Source organism: Trichomycterus rosablanca, chromosome 18, assembly GCF_030014385.1.
Source record: "Trichomycterus rosablanca isolate fTriRos1 chromosome 18, fTriRos1.hap1, whole genome shotgun sequence".
NCBI lineage: Eukaryota > Metazoa > Chordata > Actinopteri > Siluriformes > Trichomycteridae > Trichomycterus > Trichomycterus rosablanca.
The window spans coordinates 24965079-24985165 of NC_086005.1; the positions used below are offsets into that span (position 1 = coordinate 24965079).

General features: G+C 36.9%; 2 protein-coding genes across 6 annotated transcripts in view; one reads left to right on the plus strand and one right to left on the minus strand.

The window, feature by feature from the left end:
• jhy (junctional cadherin complex regulator) overlaps window positions 1–17739 on the plus strand; it is a 29217-nt gene extending 11478 nt beyond the window's left edge. For 2 of the 5 annotated variants that reach the window (XR_010015285.1, XR_010015286.1), the window contains 8 exons: window positions 803–898; window positions 1803–2137; window positions 3307–3568; window positions 6149–6235; window positions 6746–6877; window positions 7431–7680; window positions 8673–8731; window positions 16874–17739. Coding sequence is in view for 2 of the 5 variants with exons in the window: in XM_063014455.1 (XP_062870525.1) it covers window positions 803–898; window positions 1803–2137; window positions 3307–3568; window positions 6149–6235; window positions 6746–6877; window positions 7431–7676 (1158 nt within the window). In the remaining 3 variants the exon portion in view is untranslated. Of the gene's footprint in view, window positions 1–802; window positions 899–1802; window positions 2138–3306; window positions 3569–6148; window positions 6236–6745; window positions 6878–7430; window positions 8647–8672; window positions 8732–16873 lie in introns of those variants that run through there. The other 3 variants (XR_010015287.1, XM_063014456.1, XM_063014455.1) reach the window with 3 other exon arrangements.
• bsx (brain-specific homeobox) lies at window positions 14353–18797 on the minus strand. The gene is made up of 3 exons (XM_063014457.1): window positions 18545–18797; window positions 16859–17049; window positions 14353–14606 (listed from the first exon to the last, which is right to left on the minus strand). Exons 1-3 carry the CDS (start codon window positions 18795–18797, stop codon window positions 14364–14366), a joined length of 687 nt encoding a protein of 228 aa, XP_062870527.1. The 3' UTR covers window positions 14353–14363.
• Window positions 18798–20087: the final 1290 nt, after the last annotated feature.

The following is a 20087-nucleotide window of genomic DNA, read 5'->3' on the forward strand; positions in this document are numbered from 1 at the left end:
TTAACCACATTCATTCGGAGACTCTTCACGCTGTCAATAGCATTGATCAGGGCGGATTGTCCTTAGCAGCCAAAGTGACTCCAAGTTTATTAAATGATTTTCATTACAGTATTAGCAGCAAATATGCTCTGCCTGAATGGGTGCATTGAACAAAATGAAGGGAGGGAATTGATGTAATTATCCTCAAACTGCTCTGGAAGGACTGTGGTAGAAGGGATCAATAGCCTTCCAAAACGTGTCAGAGACCCATAAAGGAAACTGCACTGCTTAAGTAGTTTATCTTACATAGTATATGACAAATTAAAGAAAATACATCGTGTGTTTTGTTTAGGACACATGTATGTTTCTTATATTTACTTTTTCTTGTGAAGAAGCACTATGTTATGTCTTCTTTATAGTTAATGTTGATTGTCTAAATGATTGTCCCATTTTTAAGATACACAATGTATGAATATTGTTAAATTAGTAAGTAAAAATGCTAGAGATCTCTTTTTTTTTAGATTAATGAGGATGAATGTGGCTGTATTGCCTAAAATTCTTCAGCATTAACCCAATGTGTTGCAATTACTGATTATTCACACACTTCAATACACACATCAACTGTAAAGGAAGTATAGCACAATTTGACTGTGATATCTGCAGACTAGTGACTTTTGAAGATATTGTATATATACATCACTAGTGTTTTCCATCTTACATGGTGTTTTTCATCTTATTCTGTATATATTAATTATTTACTAGATACTTTCTTATCTATCTGTACCTTTTTTTTACTGCCCGCCTTGTTTTTTACTGCCAACAGTCTGCTGAGGACACGGCAAGCACTGACAACCTAGGAAGCCCAGATAACTCCCAAGACCCAGAGCCGATATGGATACAAAAAACTCCAAAACTGAAGGTAGGACCCTTCACTCCTGTTTATTTTATTGATTTCGTCTATGCCTCTGTCACTTTCGCCCTCTTTGTCTCTTTCGGTGGATATAGGTAAGGCTGCTTGGCACAATCCATTGCCCTAATGCCTAACTGTCAGCAAGGGCTTTCTCTTAAGATGAAAATGTCTGCACAGTGGGCACACTGTCACCCCACATTTCATTTTCACTGTGATGGACGCAATTTCTGATAGAGTTGTTCAGGCACAATGGAGCCTCTGAAACGTCTTGAAAAGGAGCCCGTGCAGCAGAGAGAGGGGGAATGGAGAAGCATCATTATTTTGAGCACTTGAGCGGTCACCCTAATGCTGGCAGGCAGAGGAGAGTAAATATTTTCCCATTAGAATGGGGAAAGCTGGTGTTGGCTAAATCAGAGGCATTACATGCTGCGACACAGCCGCAAACCTCACCGAATAATGTGTGGCTGAGCGTTGTGCATTGCCAGGCCTACAGCAAATCTCGTCATCTAGACGCCTGGATCCTCCTCAGGGCAACAGTAGCCAGGTTGCTGTATTAAATGGAAATGTTTTTGCACAATGGGATGGAATGTTTTTGCTCCTGTCCTCAAAGGTTTTAAGTTATGCTTCACGTCGTTCTCAAAGCACTCATCACAGAATTAATTATTAGAATTTCAATTCGATTAAATTACACATAGACTGGTAGCCTCTATTTTTTATTTTAAATCAGTATCTTTTGCATCCTGATCATATTTATTGAAATTATTTCATTCATTTTTTTTTTTTATTGAATCATCTTGGAAAAGCTAGTTAAAGGTCATTTCAAGTGTATCACAATACATGCAAACTAATAACTAATACGTGTATGCTATAATTTAAGTTTGAATCTGAAGTGCTTTTTCTTAATCTTGCCTAGTTTCACCAAATCGACAACCAGAAGAACCCATCAGCCATCAGATCCAGGTCTGGAGATCACCTGAATCAGGCTGTGGAAAAATGGGTTTTAATGGACGATCAGCAATCATGGACATCATCTGATTCTGGCAGCATCTCCAATCGGTCTTTAGCTCCAACCATTAACCCTAACATCAACCTCAACACCCTGAGCAAACCTGCTAAACCATTTCTCAAGGGGTATAACTCTCCTCTCATAGGGTCTAGTTACCCCAGAAGCCTTCATCACTCTGTAGATGATGCTGTGGCCCTCAGTGCATCGGAGAGCACATGGGAGACAAATAAAAGCAGTGTCAGGTTAGTCCAAACAAACAAAAAACAAAACTCCTCACTGATCGTGACTAAATTGAGGATCGAACCAGGACCTCTGCAGCAGTGTTGCTCTGTGGCACCATTGTTGTGTAATCATCTAGATTCTGACTGGCAATGGATTCTTTTGCAACATTTCTGGGGAATAGTTTATAGTCGGGTATAATGCTCTATCATCATGCCGACAAACTGCAATCTACTCTGCTGCAGAAGAACACACTTCGTAAAAGTTAATTAGGATAATTTGTTAGTGAAATTCTGCCAACGAATATGTGGTGTGACCTTGCCTTAAAGCCTGGTTAATGCTTCCTTCTAAACAGACGACCAAAGCCTTCGCAAAAAGGCACTTTAGCGAAACAGTGCAAATTTGAAAGTCACTCTTGGGCATTTATATCAGTTAACCTTTCAGGTGCGTTGTGCAATGTGCTAAAAAGACATTTATGCTGTGTAATTCAGTTCTTAATTTCTTTCATTTATAGCATTTATAATGCTATGCTGCAGGACATCTTTTAATCTATTATCCAGCTTGTAGATACTTTACATTTTCATTGAGCCATTCCTCATAAACTCAGTGTAGATAAATTTATGGAAAGAAATCAATTTGAGTTTTTTTTCCCCCTCTTTGAACCCAATTTGTATATGCTTAATTTCCCTGTGTATTGTGGCATCCCCTAGGCCACCACACTACTCCCACACTGGCTGAGGAGGACCGCGGGCTAACACAAATCCCCCTGACGTGTGTGAAGCCAGTGGCTGCATCTTTACACCAGCCAGTGTAAGATTCATACTTAGAGTTATGGCATATACGTAGGACCAAGCTCCTCTCTCCTAATTTGTGCTGGCACCTTGACCACCTTGACTGAGCCACTTAAGCACATAAGGACTACACCACCCAAGATATTCTGCAACATCCTGGTGTCAGCTGTCAAACATAAATTGTGTCTTTTTATCTACTAGCTTTTCTTTTACTCGCACCCTTGTTTTCTTTTAAACTGTTGATTAAAGTAAATGCTCCAATCGTTTTAAAGTGTATTTCAGGTTGCTTTCCAAAGCACTAACAAAAACAAACCAGGCATTTGTTAAATTGTGGTACTAATTTTCTTATCAAATTTAATATCACCCCAGTCCAGGTAAAACTAGACTTATCTCTTTTTCAGAGTTGCTCAAAAATGGCCATCAGTTGAAGCAAACTCAACATTAAATGTTCCTGGCATTCATCTAGAGAATGAAGATGGAGATGCACTCCAAACATATGGTGGTACCTATCCAGTGCTGCCCCCTATAGGCATGCCCGAAGCCAGCGACACTGGGCTATCGAGTGACAGAACTGAACTTGGCATGAATGCTATTCGTAGGACCAGCTCTGACGGCTACCTGGCCCAGTTACAGAAGCAAACTCAGCTTAAGACAACTTACAAGGTGTGTAAGTGTGCATGTGACAGTGTGCATTTGTGAGAGTGTTTAGAGTTACATGAAATAAACACTTATCCACCTGGCAGATGTGGGTAAAATTTGCCACTAATGGGTAACTAATTATCAATCACTTTGGCAGGTGACTATGATACTATATGTCCAAACATATGTGGACACCTGACCATAAGCTTCTTGGACATCCAGTTTCAAAACTATGTGAACTCCTCAAACGTCATGGCTATAACAGTATTCCTCTTGTAGGAGAGCCTAACAGAATTCACCTACTAGAATGTCTTCTATGTGAATAATAAGGAGAGGTGTCTACATACTTTTGTTCATAATGTTCACACAGTGTGTCAAAACAGTATGACCACCCATTTAATATGCTGTCAAAACAGCTCTGACTTGCAGAGACATGAATTCCATGGGACATGTGGATCTGGTACCAGGATATTGCCAGCAGGTCCTTTAAATTGTGTGGATTATTATTAAGTAGATTGTACTATATTGCATCAAAACTATGTTCTTTTCATTTTCATAAACTGTTTTATCCTGGTCAGGGTTATGGCAGGTCTGGATCTAATGGGAAACACTGGGCTCAGGGCAGAAATACCCTGGACAGGGTGCCAATGCATTGCAGTGCTTTGTTCCACCCTTCCCCGGACTTTGCCAATCATGTCTGTGTAGATGCCTGGCCAGCCAGTAGCGCAGTTGAGATTCGAATCCAGATCTCAGTGTTGGTGGACTAGCGTAATAGTTCACAGCGCCACCCAAGCACCCCAAAAAACATGTATTTATTAGAACATACATGAATAGATCAATTTTTTACCCTAATATGGTGATACGTGTTGTATATAATTGGTGACATAAATATGTGCCGGTCTGTTTAAAGGCAAAATGACGTGTCTATTAAATCAGTTCTAATTGCCTAATGCTCTAAATTAGAAATGGTGTGAAGGTTGGCAGAGACGCTTAGCATGTCATAACCCACAACCTCCCTGCTTCACTTTGATGGAGACGATGATAATTATATGCAGGTTAATTGTACAAGTAATTGAAGATGCTGTTAATTGCGATGACATGATGTTATTGGGTGGTCACCACGATGATGCTAAAGCAGATTAAAACATGAGGTGATTAGTGCCATGTGCCAACATGAGCCGTTGAGATGCTCATTTGCATTTAACAACAGTCTTTTTTGTGTTGTGCCAACAAGAGGTCTGCAGGTGTGGCCTCCTTGTGTACAGTCTGGCTCTCCAAAATCTAAAGGCTGCAAGAGAAGCCAAGCAAAGTATATATAAAGGGTCTAGAGTTGCTTTTTACTTTAAGGCAAAGCACAAAATATATTTCAATTGTTTGGATTGTATTTTGTCACAACTGTTCATTTTTTGTATAGAAGTGTCCACTAATTGTCAAATATGTTGAAGTTTACATACTTTTTTGCCTGGACTTTGACTGATTGATCCTTGTTGATGTGTTAATAGTTTGGATAGAATGTGTTTGTGCTTTATAAAAAGGAGACCACATTTTAATAGTAATTAATGCAGGAACATGGGTAATTTCAATAGTTCATAAATCTTTTCTTGCAACCCTAAACTGCAGTTTGTAAATGGTTATACACCAGAACACACAAGGTAACTACTGTAGAGCGTCTAATTACACCCAGAGAGATCCACGTAGAGCCAAGTTAACATTTATTCCCCAAAAACAAATACAATGTAACTAGATTAACTATTTGCCCTCTATGCATAGCAATATTAATTGTATTAGCAAACAGACAAAGCAATAGCTCAGTGGGAAACACACACAGCACCACAGAGGGGTCATTATGTCATGGAACACGTACACTTCACAACATGTCGGGATTAAGTTGTTCTTACGCCATCAAACAGATTGCCTCTTCTCTTCACCTTGCCATAGCTGCCATCATGTCTCATAGGATTATCGGATAAATTTGTAAAGCAGCTAGTGCTGCAGCCCAAGGGGAACAGATCAGTGAAGGAAACAGGCATCCTGCAGTGTCCATGACCAATGCTGATCCGAGACAAGCCCTAGAGCCCAAAGGAGACAGCTCTATCTGGCCTGATTAGGCACTTTTTCTTAAAGAGGGCTTGTGGATTGCTGCTCGAGTGCACCTTAGATGTCCATAACAGATTAACTGCTTGCTTTTTCAATATGTTGTAGCTTCTTTTTTCTTCTTCTGGGAATGATTAAACGTACATTAGGTTTTTACACACTAATGATCAACGTATATAAAAATGTACCATTACTAATAGGAGTTTTTTTTAACCAAAAACCATTGTCAATGGTGAAACACATCTCTGAGTTTCATTGAATACATTGAATTAAAGAAGTGTAATAAGTCAGTAGTGTTGAACATTATGTTGAACAGAAACAGTGAGAAGAACTAGTTAATCATTCAGAATGTAATTTTTAACTAAATTGTCAAATAGTGTCTATCAGTAAAACAGTATTGCTAATAGCGATAAAGCAATAAAACTTGTAATTGTAAGAAGGTTGAACTAAGTCAGTATCATGAACCATGAGCTGAATGTACCATTTCACCTTGTTATTCTTCCATTTCAGGCATATTTGCTGAAAGACTACAAGAGTCTAACTAAGGAAGTAAAGCTGGGAGGTCTCGGTCCATCCCACACTGTGGCAGAGGACATGGTAAGAGCTGTATTACTTTAATATTTGGAAAAGACCATAACGAGAGGCTTTGCTATTATATGGAACTAATTAAAACATACACTATCCTTTTCTTCATGTTGGTTTAACTAATCCTTAACAGCTATTTTCAGCTATCAAATGGTTTTGAGGTCTCTGTCTTTTTTCCTCATGAATGTGAGAGTCTTTCATCCCTCCAAACAGAACAGAATGGAATTTACAAACCTAATGAGTGTGGGCCTTGGAGAGGAGCATTTCCCTGTTTTTCTTTTGTCACCAATGCTAAAACCTTGAATGAATCTGATTTTCAGATGGGGTTGCAGAGAGCCAGAGACTGATTTGTGTTTGACACAGGTTCCAGGGAGATGATGAGTTTTATTTGGTTTTGTTTGCAGCTGTTGAGTGGCCACCGAGCGAGATGTACAATGGGGCAGAGGGGCCTTTAGGGAGAAACGGCTTAGGTAATTAAACCCCCCTTTTGTAATTTGTTGCGCTCTCTCTCACTGCTGTCAGGCTGAGAAAATTAGACGACAGAAGCTGTATTCAAATGTGATCCGCGACCAGAACAAGAAGATAAGAAGGATTCCCTTTCTGCCAGCCAGGAGCCCAGTGGGCAGTGAGAAGGACACAGTTCCCAGGAACAAGGTGAGAGAGGCCTAACGTTAAGACCTCGATGGCTGCCTTTACAAGAATTTTATTGTCACTGATTAGAAAATGCCTTAAATGGATGTTTAAGGGCAGATCATTGCCCGTAATGCAAACAAAATAGTACTTAAATAGTAACATTAATAGTTGTCACATATACAGACAGTGACCATTTGAAGAACAAATGCGCACATATCTGTACAGCATGATACAGTTTAATAATTAACATCCATTTCAACATCCATCCAGTTGACTCTAATTTCATCTTACATTATTCTGACTGACCTTCTGATCAATATGATAAAACATTTTTAATCTTAATGGAAAGTTAGCTAGTGGGTCAAAGATGGACATGAGCAGGTTTATGGTACAAGACCACAGTAAGCTTTATTTTATTTTTAGTCATTTATTTAACACTGACCAAACCTGCCTATACAGTATATACCACAATTATGATTTTATATAGGTGAATTTTGTAGAAAGCAAAACAGCTGATAGCTTAGCTAACGATCAACTATCATTTGAGTATTAGATGTGTATTTTCTCTTTTTAGGCTTTGGAGTATGCCAAAACAATTGTACGGCCTAAAGCAACTCAACAGGTAAAGAAGAAGCCCAATGAGACAAGTGAGAATAAAAATGAGTTTGAGCAATCTATGTATCTTCAGTTAGGAATGGATGTCTCCCACCTGGCTACTGTAGAGATGCTAAGAAAACGACATGAACAGGAGAAACAGTTGGTGGCACGCTTTGCTAGGCTCAGCGCTGGGCTGTCTGCACCCTCTGTTAACATCCACTGAACAGGTAGACACGTGTTGTATTGTGGAACGCAATGTTAACCTGTAGCTTGGTTAGTTAAAGCTTCAGACGTTTTATTTAATCGAAAGATTAAACAATTTTCAAAACAAGAACAAGGTGTTTAATGGAATTGGGCTTTTTGTAGGTCTGTATAGTTACTCAACACCAAACTCATCAAACCTAATCTTTATTGAACTTGCTTTGTGCACGGGGCATTGATGTGGCTGAACCACATGAACTCAATAATTAGAAGCATCATCCACATTACTTCAGCCATTTAGTGTATAACATCTTACGTTAGATGCTAGGATGATGCAGCAATAAATTATGCTGGCCCCCAGTGGTGCTATTGGCTGGTTGGGCATTTGTCTGGGGTGTGATACTGCACTGCACCCAGGGATTATGGAACAAACAGACTGACCGGGACCCTAACCGATGAAGCTGTGGTAAAAACATAAGAATTAAATGAAATCAGAACATTTGACATATACATCTTAATATGGTCCTTGGTGTGAATTAGTAAAATACAGAAGGACTGTATATGTGGTTGAACCTGCCAGTGTTCCCAGAATGGGCTACACTCCCACCCAAACCCTGATCAGAATAAAGTTCAAGCTAATTCATTCTACTACTATAATAAATAGTAATACTACTGTAATAAATAAATTAATAATATTTATTTTTTCTGAATTAAAAGTGTAATGTGGCTGTTTGCTTTGTAAGTGATGTGTTTGTACAACCTCTGCAAATATTAGCTACATATTGTAATGCATGTTGTGTGTATTGTAAAAATGTCACTGTATATTCTCCACTTGTGTGCAGTGGTAACGAGTGACTATAAGTGACTTTGTGATGCTTAATATTTAAATGGTTTAAAACATTGTTCATGGAACAGATTAGGACATATATTTGAAATTAAATAAATAATGTATTTTTATGATAAAATAACAAAATACCCCTACAGCAATAAAGTTTTTCTGGTTCTTTTGTTGTTTCAGCTTCTTCTAATTCAAATAGGAATGTCATGTAGGACAGAACAGGGTTGGCTGGCACACTGGTAGGTTTGCAGCATTATTTTGTAAGTCCTTAAGAAAAAAACATTAATGTTTGCTCACTTGATCAATATTCATTGATTGCGTGCAGACACATTTGAGTTTTTATTCTGTTAAATCTATGGAACTCACATACATTGAGTATACTTCAGAAAAACTGCGTAAATAATTACTTAAATAACTATTACTGAAAAGGAAATAATTGTGGTTTGATATAACTGTGTAACATGATGTAAGCACAGACTTGTGTCTTGATGTTGATGGGTTAGTTGACACAAATGTAAACCTGTCTGGTCACAAAATATTAGCCTCATTTTTATTTAACTTTTTATATATATTCATAGTATGTTCATGTATATACATTTTTGGAAATGTCCACTGACTTCCATTTTAATTGAAGTTAACAGTATGATTTCAGTTTATTCATCCCGAGGGAAATTTGTATTTATTTTTTTTATTTTTTAGTGTGTAGATGTTAGAAATATTCACTAAATTCGACAAACAAAATCGTTCGTTGTGTTTAACTCTGTTAAGATCTGGTGTCTAAGACAACTAAAGCAAACGATGTACATCAGTCATGAAACCATTCATTGAGAACCTTGTGACTGGAATTTTATTAGGACTTAAATACGATGATTATAAGGGTTCATGATAAAGATAAATACTGATCTGCTTGAAGCACATTTTGGAAAAAACATGACTTAACATATAACGTAAAGTAAGTGTGCTAAGCCTTCAAATTTGAAGAGCTCAAACCCGTGCCAAACAACCCACTCTCTCCTAAATACACCTGTCTGCACTGATCATGAGCATCATGCCATTTTTCAGTCACTTCCTGCCCATTAGTCTGATTATTCCCACTTTCCTCTTCTTTTTCTCCAACTGAGAGAAAAGAGGGTCAAACAAAGCTGCACTTTGATGCGGGCACTGATTAAATTCTGCAAACTTGCTTTCCGTGGTATTAAAGTGATAATCCTTCTCCCTTAAAACAATCTCGAGCACCTCGCGCTTTAATGGAAGCCTTAGATCGTTATCAAAGAGCTGTTTGCTCGTATGTAATATTTTAATTCGATTATAGCCTCTATTTAACCCATCATGTCCGCTTTGATGCTCCCTTGTTTTCGGCGTCAAGCCTCCGAGAGCGAGCCTCATAAACGCCGGGCCTTTTGAATTAATGAGAAACGCTGCCTGCCTTTCCACACCGACTCTCTCTCTCTCTCTCTCTCTCTGTCTCCTTCGCTTTTTCGTACCATAGAAATCGGTTAATTGAAGGAGTCGCTCTCTCATGAAGGAGGGTGCATTAGCATCCCCCTTTTTTTGTTGCAGGCTTTGATGTGCGGGCGCCGTCGCGGCCTTTGCAAATGAGCTGATGAGGCCGCATTAGAGAAAGCGGCGCTCTAATCGAACAGTTAATCTTTTAATTGATCACCTTCCTCACTGCACTGCTGTCTGCTCACCAGGCTTCCACTTTATATATATATATATATATATATATATATATATATATACAGTGTATCACAAAAATGAGTACACCCCTCACATTTCTGCAGATATTTAAGTATATCTTTTCATGGGACAACACTGACAAAATGACACTTTGACACAATGAAAAGTAGTCTGTGTGCAGCTTATATAACAGTGTAAATTTATTCTTCCCTCAAAATAACTCAATATACAGCCATTAATGTCTAAACCACCGGCAACAAAAGTGAGTACACCCCTAAGAGACTACACCCCTAAATGTCCAAATTGAGCACTGCTTGTCATTTTCCCTCCAAAATGTCATGTGATTTGTCAGTGTTACTAGGTCTCAGGTGTGCATAGGGAGCAGGTGTGTTCAATTTAGTAGTACAGCTCTCACACTCTCTCATACTGGTCACTGAAAGTTCCAACATGGCACCTCATGGCAAAGAACTCTCTGAGGATCTTAAAAGACGAATTGTTGCGCTACATGAAGATGGCCAAGGCTACAAGAAGATTGCCAACACCCTGAAACTGAGCTGCAGCACAGTGGCCAAGATCATCCAGCGTTTTAAAAGAGCAGGTTCCACTCAGAACAGACCTTGCGTTGGTCGTCCAAAGAAGCTGAGTGCACGTGCTCAGCGTCACATCCAACTGCTGTCTTTGAAAGCTAGGCGCAGGAGTGCTGTCAGCATTGCTGCAGAGATTGAAAAGGTGGGGGGTCAGCCTGTCAGTGCTCAGACCATACGCCGCACACTACATCAAATTGGTCTGCATGGCTGTCACCCCAGAAGGAAGCCTCTTCTGAAGTCTCTACACAAGAAAGCCCGCAAACAGTTTGCTGAAGACATGTCAACAAAGGACATGGATTACTGGAACCATGTCCTATGGTCTGATGAGACCAAGATTAATTTGTTTGGTTCAGATGGTCTCAAGCATGTGTGGCGGCAATCAGGTGAGGAGTACAAAGATAAGTGTGTCATGCCTACAGTCAAGCATGGTGGTGGGAATGCCATGGTCTGGGGCTGCATGAGTGCAGCAGGTGTTGGGGAGTTACATTTCATTGAGGGACACATGAACTCCAATATGTACTGTGAAATACTGAAGCAGAGCATGATCCCCTCCCTCCGGAAACTGGGTCGCAGTGCAGTGTTCCAGCATGATAATGACCCCAAACACACCTTTAAGACGACCACTGCTTTATTGAAGAGGCTGAGGGTAAAGGTGATGGACTGGCCAAGCATGTCTCCAGACCTAAACCCAATAGAACATCTTTGGGGCATCCTCAAGCGGAAGGTGGAGGAGCGCAAAGTCTCGAATATCCGCCAGCTCCGTGATGTCGTCATGGAGGAGTGGAAAAGCATTCCAGTGGCAACCTGTGAAGCTCTGGTAAACTCCATGCCCAGGAGAGTTAAGGCAGTTCTGGGAAATAATGGTGGCCACACAAAATATTGACACTTCAGGAACTTTCACTAAGGGGTGTACTCACTTTTGTTGCCAGTGGTTTAGACATTAATGGCTGTATATTGAGTTATTTTGAGGGAAGAATAAATTTACACTGTTATATAAGCTGCACAAAGACTACTTTTCATTGTGTCAAAGTGTCATTTTGTCAGTGTTGTCCCATGAAAAGATATACTTAAATATCTGCAGAAATGTGAGGGGTGTACTCACTTTTGTGATACACTGTATATATATATATATATATACAGTATATATATATATACATACATACATACATACATACACACATTCCATCTTTAATCTGTACATACTTGTGCACACCCTTTTGTAATTAGGAATGTGTCTGTGTTCTGTGTTCAGTCATCAATTAAAGTGACTCTGATTAACCCATATAAAGTTTACCTGTTCTAGTACATTTGACTGACAATTACTTAGTTGCACCTTACAGCAAAAGGTCCGCTAAGAGTCTACAAAGCAAAGGGGTCTCATTGTTAAAAGGTGTCAATCAGGAGAACAGTACAAAAATTGCCCAAGGTATTATATACATATTACATGCCATGCTGAAAGACTCCACCCTTTAAGTTTGTGCATATTTATGCAAACACATTACTGTAAGTCTGTTATTTTTATTCCCGTCCTAAAAGATTTCACTTTGTTATTAATGGAATTGTACAAATTATAGGTCACATTAAGGGTGGAAAAAGTTCTACAATTATTCATCTTGGTGTCATTTCTTTACATCACAAATAACAGAAGTGTGAAGCCTTTTCAGCCTCGCATAATGAATGACTTACAGTGTTTTTGGGATTAACAGGTTCTTTTTTAACATTTTATTTTTTTTATTTTTTTATTTTTTTTCTTATTATGAGTTTAGTGTCTAATTAATAACTTTCACAAAATACACAAAGAAAATGTGTTAGTGTGCGCAGCCCTGAGATGGACTTGCGACTTGAGATCCCCTAGTTTCCTGGTGCCACAGGAAAACGCGACCCTGACCACCAGGGTGAATCTGTTAGTGAATCTATAACAATAAAACTGTGCAGTAATAATAAACGTCGTTGTTTGTGAAAATTAATCCTGCAGGGTTGCAGTCATTTGGAAATAATTCATATTACCTCAGATAATTGTGAAAACATTTTTGTTGTAATTTTGACGTGCTTATGGAAATAGTTGTTGTTTCAAAATCAGGATTAAGATGATAAAATTATTTCTATAATGTAAATATTAATCTTAATCGAAATGAATGCTTTAGTTGCAATAAAGTTTAGTGAATTATACGAAATTAAGATATTGATTTTTGTACAATTATTTAATTATATAAAAATTATATAATTAAGATTATATAATACATATCTAAAAAGTTCTAATTAAATTAATTAATTAAGTATTACGAATACAAATACAAAATGGACTGATTCCAAAATATATGCAGATATGTGTTTTGCGAGATAGAGAGATTGTCATTTAAGAGCCTAAATTCCAGCATGTGTTTTTAACTTTTTAATTTTTAATTACAAATATTTCACTAAATGTATATTTACATATTAGTAAACACCTGTTTTTATTTTCTTACTAGAAAAAAAAGTAATATTACTTGTGGAAGGTTGATGAAGTCATGAAGTGTGTATATACAGTATCTGTGTCTTGACGGATTATTGTCCTACATTGTAAATGGATTCGACTGTTTTCTCTAAAAATTGATTACAAGGAGGCAGGCTAAAACAACATTAAAAGAGGGCTGCACATTAAATTTGGATCTGAGTTTAAAACAAACAAATAAATAAATAACTGTTCCGTGGCCTATTGTTTGTCAACTGATTTTTTTTAATGTTAAACGCATTTCAATAAGTAATACTATAATAATAGTTATTTTTATTTTGTATTATTGTTATTATTATTATTTTATCTACAATTGTCTGGTGGTATCTCAGCAAACGTGTATGCTTGTACAACCATGAAACCACCAGTTTCCATCAAGGCAATATACAGTATAGTCCTCCTCAAAAGAAAAAAAAATAAGCAAGGATAGTGGTTATAAGAGTTCATAGTTTATATTATTAAAAAATGATTCATTCGATAATGCATTTACTGTACATTATTTTAGCATATTTCTGCATTACCAAAAGACAGATCACAGTTTTATATCTAATGAACATGATGCGATATAACATGCTAAAATATCTGTCATGTATAAATTGACCAAGTGCTTCATATATGATTATATTTACATACTGTCAAATATAATTTACTACCCCTCCCATATTCACAAAAAAGTAGTTACAGGCGATAATAAAACAATCATTCATAGACATTGCAGACATATGGCAATGGTGATAATAATAATAATAATAATAATAATAAATATGAATGTTTTGTCATATACAAATGGCACCTTAGATTGACTAAATTTTAAGTTGTACGTCATTTCAACAAATAAAATACAGTAGGCTACTTAAGCATGTTATCTGTTTTATTTATGTTGAAATAATGTACACATTTAACCTAAGTGAAGGTTGTTTTTTCAGTGTGTGGAGACTAAAATTGCACCTGACTTAGAATGATCATAGCGCATGTTATAAGCGCTTGAATAGCATCACTTTTGGAGCTTCTTATTTTATATAAATAAATAAAAAAAACTAAATAAAATTTCCTATCTAATGTCCCATAATCATTATGTACATGCATACATGGAGCTTAGTTCGATTTTACAGTTTATAGTAAATGCTCAGGTGAGCAGATGTCGTCCTCGATATCCACATCATCTTCATTTTCATCCACCGTGTATGTACCGGGACTCATGGAGCCCTTCAGGTCTGGTGCGTTTTTCTCCTGCATGTCGTTCACACTGCAGCTTTCCAAAGATCTGTCCGAGTCTCCTGGACCTTTCTGTTCCTCTTGTGTCTTTCTTAACTGCTTTTTATGCTTCATCCTCCTGTTCTGAAACCAAGTCTTTACCTGCAAAAAGAATACCAGTTTGTATACGGTATATAGATGGAGATAGATAGATAGATAGATAGATAGATAGATAGATAGATAGATAGATAGATAGATAGATGGATGGATGGATGGATGGATGGATGGATGGATGGATGGATGGATGGATGGATGGATGGATGGATGGATGGATGGAATGTGTACAATGTGCATGTATACAATATACAATATGCAAATAAATGCAAACGATGTGCAATTGTGCGTCTGATACTATGGCTTGATATACAACAAAAAATTGCAGCAGGTATGAACTGTATGTATTGTGATGACACTGGCAAACACACAACATTGTTGTATTAGCCCCAGTATTTTCCCTATACATATGGCATATGAACTGAGCTCCATTATATTATTTATTTATTTATTTATTTTTAATTTTGCCTACATAAATTACCAAATTACTACTTTCTGACAATATTTCCTCCTGCTTGGTGTCTCTTCAACTTTGTAGCCACCTGTTCACACCACACTGAGATTCTGTTTTTTTTTATAGGAGACATTTTATTTCTGTTGTCAAATAAAGCAACAATTTTGTTGTTTTATTATTTTATTAACATATCACGCTAATATAATTGTTACTGTGAGTTCCTGTTAGCTAACGTAGCAAAGCAAAATGCTATAGCTATTGTGTTCAGGTAAGTATAGCAGGCTACAACTGATCTGTTTTATTTATTAAATTAACTTTTTTTTATATATTATATCTGAAAGACTGAAATGAGCCTAACGATATATTTATAAAGACAAAATGTCATTTTACTTTGTTCTTAGCGTGACTGACAGGGTAAAACAGCGCCAATAACACAATAAGATCTGTGATTATTATCGTGAAGCTGATTTAACGTTGTAACAGTTATTTGGAAGTATCATATAAGTTGGTATAACGACGTTTACAGCTTTATTTTGAATTTCTGGCAATATTTATACGACGTTGCACATGACAAAATTACTACTTTCCAACCTTCCTTCTGCTTGGTGTCACTTTACCTGTTCACACCACACTGAGATTATGTTTTTTAAAAGAGACATTTTATGTCTGATCTCAAATTAAGCAACACTTTTGTTGTTTTATTACTTATTTAATTGTCTATTTTATTTAAGGTTAGTCAGCGCCTCTAAAATAGCTTGAATTTTATTAGCATACATATAACGCTTGCTAATATAAATTGTTACTGTAAGCTCTTGTTAGCTAACATAGCTAAGCGAAATGCTATAGCTATTGTGTTCAGGCTACAATTTCTCTGTTACATCTATTTAATAAACTTTTTTAATGATTTATTTTTGAAAGGCTAAAATTAGCCTAACAAATATATTTTTAAAGACAAAAGATAATAAAGCCTTTGTTCTTAGCGTGACTGACATCCTCTTTTTCCTGGACATGTCCTCTTTTTTAACCTAAAAAATGCGTCAGTATTAAAAAATGCATTTATCTGACCATAAATGCATTTGTTATGTGTCTAAAAGGTAGCTGTTTATTTATTAGGGTTCAACAACATAGTTGCATGGTTATTAATGCATTAGTCAAATATTTAAACCTCTACTTAATATAAACGTATATAATACTTTATATTTCCACCAGGTACATGAAACTGCTTTGCCAATAGAACCCCCCATTGTCCTCTTTTTTTAAAAACCAAAATATGATCACCCTAAGATAGATAGATAGATGGATGGATGGATGGATAGATGGATGGATAGATGGATGGATAGATGGATGGATGGATGGATGGATAGGTGGATGGATAGATGGATGGATGGATACTTTATTTATCCCGAAGGAAATTATTGGTCAAATTAAAGAAAAAAAGAAGAACTAATACAAATGTACAATGTGAATGTATACAACATACAACATGCAAATAAATGCAAAAGATGTGCAATTGTGCGTCTGATACTTTGGCTAGATATACAGCTTAAAACAGCAGCAGTAGTATTTATAGCGACATACAGTAAAACAGCGCCAATAATAACAAGACCTGTAATTATTAACGTAAAGCTGATTTAATGTTGTAAAACGGTTGTCTAAAAGTATCATATAAGTTTGCACAACAACTTGCACAGCACGTATTAAAACGGGCTTCCTTCTACATTTCTAGCAACATTTATACTACGCTGCACATGACAAAATTACTGTCTATAATAACGCTGTAAGCGCGTATGGATAGTTGTGTTTGTTTGCTTTGTAGTTGTTAGATGTGTTGGATTGCATGGCTGACCTGTGTTTCTGACAGGCTGAGTGCTGTCGCCAGTTCCACCCGCTCAGGTGTGGAGAGATATCGCTGCATTTCAAACCGCTTCTCCAGCCCCGACAGCTGAGAGTCTGAGAACACGGTGCGCGCTTTCCTGCGCCGGCAGTGCTTCCCCGGCAGCTCCGGGTGATGCTGGAACAACGACGGCATCTGCATACCTTTATAATAGAAAATACAACATCAAGGTGACCATAAGTAACAAAAGAATTATTGATTTATTCATTTTATCAACCGCTTTGTTCTGGTCAGGGTTGCAAGGCAGACATTTACCCAGATCGAGGTGATACGTTTGAAACATGTATTTCGATTGACTTGTAAAGTGTATTTCCTCCCTGGGGCAGTATTTACTCACATTTACATGATTTAGTTAAATTATACTGCAATCTTCTGCCATGTCATTTTATTTATTTATCAGCACACATACAAATCATCAGTCAACTGCAAATATGCGACATTCAGGCGCAGCATAAAATTTGTACAGCACCACCGTCCTAGGGACCTGGGACCTGGTTTCCCTCCTAGTACCCCGGTTTCTTCCCACCTCCTAAAAACATGCAGAGTAAAATCTGAGTTTGTGAAGCCCTGAGATAGATTGGCACCCGCATGTCCGAAGGATGCGCCAGGATGAAACGGTTACTAAAGATAAGTAAATAACTGAACATCAATACAGTTATTTAGATCCTATACATTAATTTATATAAACTTAGTAGTGTTTTTATTTGACCAAACGAAATAAACCATTCAGCTGTCAACAGTTCAAATAAAGACAATATTACATTAAAAACTAAATTTCAAAATTCATGTGGAAATGTTCAGAACTGAAACAAATAAATTGGAGGGATCATCTTTGCAGTAATATTATTTGGCAGTAATATTTAAAGGAAAAAGCTAGGGGTTTAGAAATTGTAATGCCAGCAGATGTACATTATAATAATCTTAGAAAATGTGAAAATTGCATCGCTTTATTTTTTACCTTCAGCTTGCATTTTTCACATTAATATGTTTATATTTGGGAAAGCATTATTATCCGTGTATTAAGGCCTTGCTTGTTTCAATTTATAAAATCCAAAAGTTTTAATTTTGTTTTCTTCAAATTGATATGGTTTGTAATTTGACAGTAAGCACACAATTTATTAAATAAAAGTGGCCCACTGATATTTTATTCAGTTTATGACAACAGATCTACATGAATATAATATAACCAACATATAACATCAGCAAAACTATGTTTCAGTTTACTTACTTTTTGTAATTTTTGATAATATATTCTTTTGTATATAGTTTGTCCGTTATTATTGGACTAATGTTTTATGATTCATGTAAGTTATGGCAACTAAGGACAACATTGAAAATGTATAAACTGGAATTTACACTAATCACTTGTGGGCATACAAACAATATGTTCCACATTAATACAATATATCACAAAATTGAATAAACTAAATAAAAAAATAACTAAATGAATAATAAATACATGTTGCCCACAATTAGTTTATGTAAAGTCAATAAATCATTTTTGTAGGTTACATGAATCATAACCACACCAATACGGACACAAAACATGAACAAAACCTTGCAAATACATTTTTAAATAAAATCTGATTCGCCAGTGTATCTGCGTTTGTGCGTAAAATATAAAAAATGGGTTGTTACCTGAGCTAAAAAAGTAGGGGTGATGCTCGGGTTTGTGCAGAGGATGGTGCGGATGGGAGGCAAGAATCGGTGTGGGCATGAGGGGGTATCCATATTCAAGCAGTGGCATCCGGGAGGCGAGCGAGTTGGTAAAGGGCGATGGAAAGACGTCCCGTAAAGGCTTGGGCTTGTGTAGAAGAATATCTTCTATGAAGAAGGAGGTTGACCTCTGCGCGGGCATCTGCGCGCTTGGAGATGTATAGTTCAGGTTCATGCTGGAGCAGTTCGGCCAGAGCGCACTTGCCGCTGCTTGTATTGGTGCGCAAAATAAAAATGCTCCAGGCCTCTTAGCTCCGTGTTTGAAAAAAGAAACACAGAAGCGTAAAACTGCCCGTCAAGCCCCAGCAAGGTGCATTAGTATTTATTGGGGGTTGAGTGACAGGCAGCAAATTGTGGGTTAGATTGTGCGCTCGGCCAATCGCGCTCTGGAGGGGCGGAGGATTGAATTAGTTCTTTATGGATTAATTAGAGGGGCGGCGGCGCACAGGGGAGAGAACGCGCATCCATTAGAACCTGAAGCCTGGAATTGTTGCGCTTCTTAATCTTTTGTCAGCAGAAGAGATTGCATATGATTGTGCATTTTCACTAAACAGTAGAGCATATAGGTGACAATCATTCTTTAATAATCTGTCAGACGACAGTCGACATTATTAGGACTAAAATTATTTATTGAATTCCGTTTTCAGTTGTAAACATCAGAATACATAAACACAATATATTAACAATAATTATGTTTCAGTTTCTTTACTTTTTGTAATTTTTGATAATATATCTTTTTTTATAGTTTGTCTGTTACTACTTCACTAATATTTTATGGTTAATGTAACTGGCAACACTGAAAATATATGAACAGCAATTTACACTGTTCACTTGTGGGCATACATACAATATATCACATTAACATAATTGGCAGAATTGAACAAATATTAAAAGTATTTATTTAATTTAGTTTTCAGTTGTGAACACAGTATATCAACAAGAATTGCAAAAAGTAAATAAACTGAAACACAAAAGTCTGTTGGTGTAATATATGTTATTTATGTAATATTGATGCAAACAGTTAAATCGATTAGCATATTAGAATTTTCATTGGGCTATTTGCATTATTATTGAAGACCTACAGTTTGCTTTTTATTTCTCGTCTTCATAATAATCTTAGCGTTTATGTGCATTACAAAACGGTGTCGAGATACAACATATACGGGAACAAAGTTGCTTTGACTTTGGATATTTATTTTTCTTTTTGATAGATTACAGTTTCATTCAACATTTCCAGTATTTTACTGATTATAAGTGTTTTAATTCCGATAACGCACAGTTTAAAACGGATTCTGCACACTTTTTGGAGTCTGCGTAAAAGCGCAGCAGCTGAGCTAATGGTCTGAACGTTTGAATAAGAAGAATAAGTAAGTAAATTTAGTTGCTATAAAATGTGATTGAGTTTTGCTGTGTAATTAACGTTTTAATTTCATCTAGCCATGATGCCTAATATGTTAGCTCCAAA